This window comes from Aplysia californica, unplaced genomic scaffold, assembly GCF_000002075.1.
Source record: "Aplysia californica isolate F4 #8 unplaced genomic scaffold, AplCal3.0 scaffold00034, whole genome shotgun sequence".
In the NCBI taxonomy this organism is placed as follows: Eukaryota; Metazoa; Mollusca; class Gastropoda; order Aplysiida; family Aplysiidae; genus Aplysia; species Aplysia californica.
Genome location: NW_004797304.1, coordinates 658,012 through 667,213, shown reverse-complemented (window position 1 = coordinate 667,213; position 9,202 = coordinate 658,012). Strand labels below are relative to the sequence as shown.

The 9,202-nt window shown below is 37.5% G+C and overlaps 1 protein-coding gene across 1 annotated transcript in view; it reads left to right on the top strand.

Annotated features, from left to right (window-relative positions):
* LOC101859077 (protein-glutamine gamma-glutamyltransferase 4) overlaps positions 1-6,281 on the top strand; it is a gene marked incomplete at its 5' end in the record, with an annotated part of 20,969 nt that extends 14,688 nt beyond the window's left edge. The window contains 6 exon segments of the mRNA XM_013091359.2: positions 1,119-1,243; positions 1,848-1,924; positions 2,422-2,629; positions 3,019-3,179; positions 4,240-4,415; positions 4,986-6,281. Of these exon segments, the coding sequence (XP_012946813.1) occupies positions 1,119-1,243; positions 1,848-1,924; positions 2,422-2,629; positions 3,019-3,179; positions 4,240-4,415; positions 4,986-5,136 (898 nt within the window).
* Between the last annotated feature and the right edge of the window lie 2,921 nt (positions 6,282-9,202).

Here is a 9,202-nt window from a genome sequence, read left to right as displayed (position 1 = left end):
CACCACACCCGTGCAGGGGCCATAGGCAGAGCCCCCCCCCCTCCAATCCATACACATACATTTTCTTTCTGAAAATCGTCTAGTTTTGATGGCCTATTCTTAACTTGTTTTTCGTCTGGATTTTCATCCTCTTGGGTACATCTGAGCAGCGTAGTCCTGGATAGTCCTAAGGCTTGTCTTGTCATTTTTTTCGGGATTTGTTATAGAATAAAGGAGACGTCCTCAATCACCTTCTTTGGAGAAATGGTTCAGTAGTTTGAAACGTTTTTTAGGGTTTGTAAACTAAGTAATCTAACCATGGTGATTAATGAAAAAGTGAAACCATGAAACGCCTGCGATCTCAAAGACTATGAAGTTATGAATGAAATTACCGTTCTTGTTTTAATAAAAATTCCCCGAGTAGACTGGAATTAATGATTGTATGGAAAGCACCTCGTTATATTTGTCGCTTAGGACCGAAAATCAAGATTTTAAAGTATTTTTGGTGTTTTTTATTGTCGAATTTCGAGGCACGTGCAAAATACCAGGGCAATTTGCCGCTTAGTTTCTGTGTAATGAGGTAGACAGGTTGTCCATTTGGTGATGTCCAGACTATAACTGCGCTCCAGTTGGGGGCTTCAGTGACAAAGTGAGCAGTGAGTTCAGACTCAAATGTATTGTCAAGCAAGTGTCAGTGACACAGAGTTTAAATGGGTGGTCACTGAGGTGTATCCTTGTGCAAGACACCACAACCCTCGTTCACAAAACAGGGCACTGCACAGTGGCGATAAACAATAGAGTGTTTGTGAAACTGCCTTGTCTTGGTATGCTATTGCGTATTTAATGTTTGTATTTGTATAATATTTATTTTGCATCTATGTTTGTATATATCAATATATATTTTAGTTATGATGTAAGTTTGCCAGAGTACCCCCAAACAGGCGTACGGGGATTAATAAAAATAAATGTAATTTATTGTATTATTTATTTATTTATTCAGTAGTGCTTCGAACCGGTCCACTTTAGCAGTGGGAGAATGTAGCACTAAATAAATGAAACAGATAGTAAACTATTACTAGAGTAATATTGTGCAATTTTTAAAAATATAATCTTATTCTATACCTTCTTTTCGTTGCAAGCGTCGGCAAACGTATGAGCACAAAGAAACCTGACGGTGGTCGGGCTATCGGCACGTTTGGGCCAGGTGCCAGAAAAGTGGAGGACGTGAGGATGGACATAACGCACCTGTACAAGTTTCCAGAAGGTCGGTCACCTAGAGGTCACACGATATAACCATCTTATACTACTTAGCTGTCGAACATATCAGAACGAGTTTCTATAGATACAAAATAATCACCAATGTCAATTTCACTCCCATACTATTGACTTTCGTACGAGATGTTTCTTGGGATTAAAATAAAATATTGATGTTTATACGCCTTCATCGACACAAATTAGATCTTGTAGAAGTCGGGCTTCCGACCCTGCCTTTCAGGGCCAACCCTGGCACTTTCAAGACCAAAAATTGAGTCAATTGTGCCGTAAAACACCTACTAAATCAATCAAGGGTCAACCCCGGGTGCGAGAGAATCAACGTCTCTACAGAAAGAAGGTTTTTACTCGATAACAATTCTCCCCACAATGTGAATCGAAATCAAGTCCTCTTCGTGCGACGACACGCCTAACCACTACACCACAGACGCCGATTTAGTTTCACAACTCTGTGGATCTGCTGTTGTTTGAATATAAACAGTGTTTATTTATACTGATAGCGAGTTCTCTAGAAAGTAAAAAAATGGCACGAAACAATGATTGAACAAACACGTCTCAACTACATATATTTTCTCTTTTTTGATGGGATGAACCAGGAAGTAAAGAAGAGAGGGAAGCGCTCAAGCTGGCTGTGGGCAGAGGACCAGGAGCGAAAATATTTGAAGAGCCTGGGGTAAGATAAGATTAAGATATTATGATCAATCAGATAAGATAAGATAAAATAGGATAAGTTGAGTAAAGATAAGATAAGATAAGATAAGATAAGATAAGATAAGATAAGATAAGATAAGATAAGATAAGATAAGATACATGGACATTTCTATGAGTCAAGAGAAACTCTTATTACTGCAAGAACATTATATGAAGATGTTACTAGACCGTTCAAGCAGTAAAAAATTATGAAATAAATATGAACAGGTATACAGAAACAGACAGACAGATAGACAGACAGATAGACAGACAGAAAGACAGACAGACTGAACGAAAGACAAACAGAACGACAGGCAAACAAACAAACAGACTACACACAGACACACAGACACACATACACCCGTACACGCATACAGACACTCAAGCAAATAGACACAAGACAGAGATTATAAAATTCGTGTGGATGTGTACTTTTATGTATACTCACATCCACCTGCTTTACCTTTTTCTTCTTCTCAGGGTGTCTCTATCAACCTTGTTGAAGTCTCTCCCACCCAGATAGGCAACAGCTTCACGTTCAGCGTTTTGCTCACTAACACCAGCAACGAGCCGCGCGCCTTAGGACTCACACTGGGCGTTTTCCCCATCGACTACAGAGGGGAGAGGTTAGGTTGGGACAAAGTCGCCTTTAAGAAGTACGAAGCAGTGTCTATTAGTCCAGGAGAAAGTGAGTTTGTCGTGATGCGTGTCAAAATCTAAATTATCTTCTGTGTTGTCACATTTTATGTTTTACTTTTAAATGCACAACGTTGTGCGCCTAGAGCAACAGTAGACCAAAATCTTTACACTTACGTAAAGCTGATAATATTCAGTTCAAATGTTTAGTGACATAATGGACTTTAAAAAAATCAAATCTCAAAATTCTGCATTGATCTTTTTCAGATTGAGAGCGACATGTGTTATCTTATCTGCTGTAAGGTAATTTGGCCACAAGTCGTGCTGTTATCAGTCACTTTATAAACAATTCAGATCCAATCTTTAAGTACAGGGCGAGTCAAATGTGGATGCATCTAGTATATCTTAACCACTAATTGCACTTTCTTGCTTCGCTTTCAGATTTGCGGTTTGACTTACCAGTACAGGACAAGGCCTACTTAGCGTTCTGCGACAAGTCCATGTCCATGATGCTGAGAGCTCACGCCAAGATTCAGGGAGAGGAGAAACCAGTCAGCAAGATGAAGAAAATGTCCTTGATTGCTCCTGATTTATCAGTTATGGTGGGTAACACAGCGCAGTATTATTCATTTTCCCCACATTATACAATGACATCTAAAGGTTTATTAGAAGATCATGTTTCATGCCCTTACCGACACATTTACACCATTTAGGAAACGGGCTACTTCGACCCTACCTGTCGGGGCCAACCCAAGCTGAGCGAAATAAAATATCAAAGGAGGCACAGGGCAAAAAAGAAAAAAACCCCCAAAAACCCAAATATGAACCAAAAATCCTCCTAAACACAAAAACCAAATGTGTTATTTTGGAATCCACCTGTTGCACCCCATATGCCAGTGTATCATGATTTGCACTGATCCGGACATAGTTTTTAGTTCGTAACACACATTTTCTTTGCTCTCAAGTCACCTGCATATCTTTAAACATACATACATTTATAGGTGAATGATTTTTTTGAAAAAATGGCGTATCTTTAAAGTTTAAACTCTCTGAATTTCCTCTTATTCGATTTCAAATAATTATTTTAATATCTACTGGTAAAGCGATTTCGTCCTAAACAAATAACATTGTTACCAATGGTGCTTTTCTGCTGTTATTAAGAGATTTTCTTCAACAGTTGGCATGCAGATCATGAATAAAATAATTATAATTAACTCCTTTTACATGTTACACAAAGTTTGGATATAATGCATTTAATCTAAAAGCTCTTTAAGTGCCCCAGCGTCGTGTAATGTAGCGGTTAGTTCGATTCCTGAGTGGGGAGAGATTTGTTTAAATCGAGCATCCTGGTCTTTCTTCTGGGATATTCTGTCCCTCTCAGCCCGGGTTGGCCCTGACAGGTGAGGTTGGAAGCTCGCCTACTGAATGATCAAAATTGTGTTGATTGGGGAGTAAAAACGGATACATTTTTTTCTTCAAATGCGCACACGTTAGATCAATAACTAAAAAACCCCAAAACAACTACTACAAAACAAACCAAAAAAAAAAAAAAAAAATACCAACAAAAAACAAGCAAACCAACAACAAATACAAACAGACATTTTTAATAAGTAAGAAAGAACAAACTAAATAATACTTTTGTGAATCCTGCCTTCTCCCCAGATCCCAGGCCCTGCCACCCGACTTGAGCGAGATCAACCGTTCTCGGTAACCATCCAGGCCACGAACCCTTGCAGCAAGCCTCTGACGGAATGTTCCCTGCAGCTAGACGGGAGCATCGAACCCCTTCCCTCTCAGGGATTTACTTATGTAGACTCCGCTCATGTGAAGAAAATCAGGTATGTAGAGGAAGTAAGTTAGAGAGAGGGTTAGAAGACAGGGAAAGAGGGATGGAGGGGAGAAAAAAAGAGAGAGAGAATGTGAGAGACAGAGAGGGAGAAAGAGAGAGAGAGAGAGAGAGAGAGAGAGAGAGAGAGAGAGAGAGGGGGGAGGGAGGAAGAGAAAAGATTAGAGTGACAGACAGACAGACAGAAAAAAGACAGACAAAAAAATAGACAGACAGACCGACAAACAGCCAGGAAAGCAGCAGATCGGCAGACAAACAGACATGCAAACAGCAAATATGCAGACAACCGACAGACAGACTGACAAAGAAACCCATACAGACAGAGAGGTGCAGGCAGAGAGATATACAGAGAGAGGTGGGTGGGTGGAAGTGAGAAATAGACATATGTGTGCAAGCCCTTGTTAACCGAATTTCATCAAGTTTATCAATAAAAGTCTTCTTCTTCTTCTTCTTCTTCTTCTTCTTCTTCTTCTTCTTCTTCTTCTTCTTTAATCTTTCTTTTGATATTATTTAATAATATGTTTCTTCCCATTAAAAATCTACCCTTTCCATCTTTGTCTAGCGACATCTTCCCCAACCAAGTCATGACCTTGACGATTGAGGTGAAAGCCAAGAGACAGCCTTACATGAGCAAGAGGAGAGAGCTGGACGTAGATCTCATCTGTAAACAGCTGCCGGAACTCACGGGAAGCTTGGAGGTCTCACTGAGCTAATGCTGAATATAACACCTTGTGTAGTGAGAAATGAATTACATAAATTATGAACTTTAACGCTGATGGTTGCCTCATATATAGCTCTAATATGAGTACTGTGATGATATCAAAGGCTCCGGTTTCAGGACTGATGATTCGAAAGAATTATTTGAATTCTTTTTTTAATATAGCTTTATGACGAAGCATGGTTCATACATAAAGTGGATACTAAAAGTTTGATTCTGAATAAGTGTGCACTGTTTAAAGATCTGAATCAAAACACACTCCGATTGTTTTCTGGGATGTCCTCTAAACAATTTCAATGTAATAACGAGTACGGACCAATTTCACGTAAGATCTCTGGATTTATTTTTTGGAGACTACTAGGGGGGATAGAATAGAACAAATATTCATAATTTTCAATCTCCTTATTTTTCTACCTTGATGAGTTGTCTAGCTTATTATTCTATTGTTTTTTTTTATTAAAACAATAATTTGTCAGAAAGGTTCACGGTCACACTTTAGTAACGGATGTAAAACAACCAAGCAGGGAATGAATGGGATCCCGGGAGTGTTTCACGACACCTCTAAAACACACAACAGACAAGACACGGGTACTCTGACAGATTACTTAAATCTCCGCTATGCCCTTGACCTTCAATTATCGCACCCGAGTCGCTATTCGCTCGTAGATATGATGATAAAGGAAGCTACGCAGAAACCGCCTTAGAATAGAAAATTTAAGAACTGCTAATGTTACTATAATATTGTGAATTTGACTGAATGTGTTGCCCCTGCCTTTTTTTTTACTGTTTAATGATCAACTATTTATATTAGCTATAGCACTTTTACGTTGCACTCCATTTATGTGTTTAATGCTCATTTTATTTTTAAAAAATATAATTACTAATTCAATTGTTATAGTTTCCACAATCTAAACAGATTGTCACTTGTATTTCATGCACCACTAAATACTACCAGGCAGCCATTGTTTTATTGTTATCAGATAATAGATGTGTCTTATTACCTGCAGCCGTATTATCAGTTTAACTTTTTAATAATTAAAACTTGTATATTATGACATCTTAAAGACCACCCCCCACACCAAAAAAAAAGAAGAAAAACACAAACAAACCGATATTATAATACATTAATAACCGAAAAAATTCCCAACAATTCGTGACTATTAAAAAAACAAAACAAACAACGACAGAGGATAATGTGTGCACAAACCTGCATTGCCTTTACTTTTTTAATACGAGATTCCTCAAAGGCCTCCTCTGCAGCTAAAAAATGATTGCAACCCCCGCCCCTCCCTTTCTCCCCGTACCCTGTCCCTACCACACAAACACCCCTCTCCTTCCCTCCTCCCCTTTCTCCTCCTCTCCTTACCTCCTCACCCAGTCTTCAAATCGACTGAGACTTCGTTATGCATTACTGTTCAAAATGCTGTATGGTGGAGTCATACACTGAGCAGTCAATATGTGTCTAATTCTGAAATATAGAATTTAAAAAAAACCCATCTAGCCAAGTGTTATATTATTATATAACATAATATAAAAGGTCTATCACTGTACAATTTTTCATAGAGTAATCTGTGAATGCAATCCCATGGCATCGTTCCCCATTCGACCCGGCTTGGTCCCCAAAGGTAGGAACTAACCAGTCCACCTCTTAACAGGATTAAATTCTGCTCATGGAGGTTCAAACCATTCCCAGTATTAACAAGACTATGAAACAATAATTATGTCAAAACACTGCTACACTGCTTTAAATTGAGCTTTATTTGGCTTTGGCTTAGAGTAATAAATAGTACCTGTACGGTAGTGTAATCCTGGATAAACAAAGACCAGTCTCAAATAATATAGTAAAACAAAACAATGCAGTAGTACAAACATAAAAATACATAGATGTTGAACCGTGCGATGCATTACGTGATATTATTTGGGTAAATGTTGTGACTTATATTTATGGTGTAGGGGTCTACGCATTATGCACACAAGGACACAATAACCCACCATGTCCCATCATGGTACGCACAGTTGTCATGTTTTTTGTCCTGTCTAAAATCCGTTTATTATAATATGTATAATAATTATTATATTTATTGAAATATTTGTAGCAGAAAAAAATTTAGCAAGGTGTGCCAATTACTGCTTGATGTTTTGTTTTATATTAAATCAACAATTCTTATTTTATCTAGATCTTGATATTACATATTCCTTTACAACCATTATTTATCAAAATGCTGTCAATCGCCATAAGACGACATAGCCATTTTTACAATCCTTGATAAATTCTGAAATCCAAGGTGATATGTTTTAAGAGAAAAAAAAAAAAGAGAGAGAGAGAGAGAGAGAGAGAGAGAGAGAGAGAGAGAGAGAGAGAAAGAGGAGGTATAGACAGATAGAGAGAGGTATAGATAGAGAGAGCGAGAAAGAAAGAAAGAAAGAGAGAGAGAAAGAGAGAGAGAGAGAGAGAGAGAGAGAGAGAGAGAGAGAGAGAGAGAGAGAGAGAGAGAGAGAGAGAGGAAGGGAATTACAATGCTGTTTTGCTTATTTATACTTTGAGACAGATAATGTGATCCTTATGCCTTGACCGAATGTCAAATATGTCTACTTTTTGACCTACTGTGTCTGTGTCTGAGACAATAGATCCAGGACAAAACGGACGTCCATGACATTATGTAAATGACTATGTTTTGAGGTATGTTTTAAAATCTGAAAGATTACAGGGAAAAGTAAAATAAATACACTGAGCAGTTTCATAGATATCTTCATATTGTGTCACGATGCTGTGGAATAAGGCAGTCATAAATGTTTGGGCATATGAAGCTATTGATACCAGCTTAAAGCATGCTCGTTTTGCCTTGCTTTTGGTGGACAAAATATTCATTTATATTCAATAGGAGTACAGATAATTACAATTGAAGGAGGTGGGCCGCCTCGTTTCAGAGGTAAAATACGATAGAAAATTAATGGACACCAAAGTTTGGTACGTTCCAAAGCTATAGTGTCCCTGAAGAAAGCATATTTACTTTTGTGTGCCTTTGATCAAAATATGTTAGTAAAATACACACAGAAATGTCAGACTTTTGATACTATTCAATACGGACATTTATTTTGTCAACTTTGCAGGACATATCTGATGTAAAACGGTTAAGAGTATTGCAACAAATATTGTTTTTTAGAGAATCAAACACATTTCCACACTACATGGAATCACATGAATCGTTTTATTATTCCTCTGCTCTTCCCATTGTCTCATTCTAACCTGTCGACAAAAATATGATTTTTACAATATTTGGAAATATGACATGTTTTTAATTCACCGCAACAATGAATATCTTTGCATTGTAACAGCTCCGGTTGCAAATCTCGAGAGATTGATAGTTTCTTAGAACCTGTTCGAATACTGTACTATAATGGCATCATTACGTTCATTTTATTAAAACTATCATCTTGACTTTTTTTAAAAGACGAAGCACAACTTACGGAAAGGACCATTGGATGTGCAAGAGAATGATTTGATAGAAAAAAATATGACCAAAAAAGTATTAAGAAAACATCAAAACATGAAATGCCTTATGTTAAGGCCTTTACAAAAACCATTTCGTGATCTTTTCTTCCTACTGGACGAAGTTATCGACTTACGGAGATTTTCACATTTCTTTGTTTTGTTTTAGTTTGTTTCATTGCAATATCAAGGTAGCTCAACTATGGAAACGCAACTGTACTGTAGAAATGTTGAATTATTGTACATTTAATTTATAGTGTGTTTTATGTAACATAACAGAAAGAATAAACTTTTAACTATTGAAATTACCGTTTTCATATCGTATGTTATGTATATTACTCGTTTCCTGACCATCTATCTCTCTATCTCTCTCTGTCTCTGTCTCTGTCTCTGTCTCTGTCTCTGTCTCTGTCTCTGTCTCTCTCTCTCTCTCTCTCTCTCTCTCTCTCTCTCTCTCTATCTATCTCTCTCCCTCTCTCTATATCTATCTATCTAGTATCTATATAACTATCTATCTTCTATCTGTCTATATATTATCTATCCGTCTATCTATCTATCTGTCTTTTTTTTC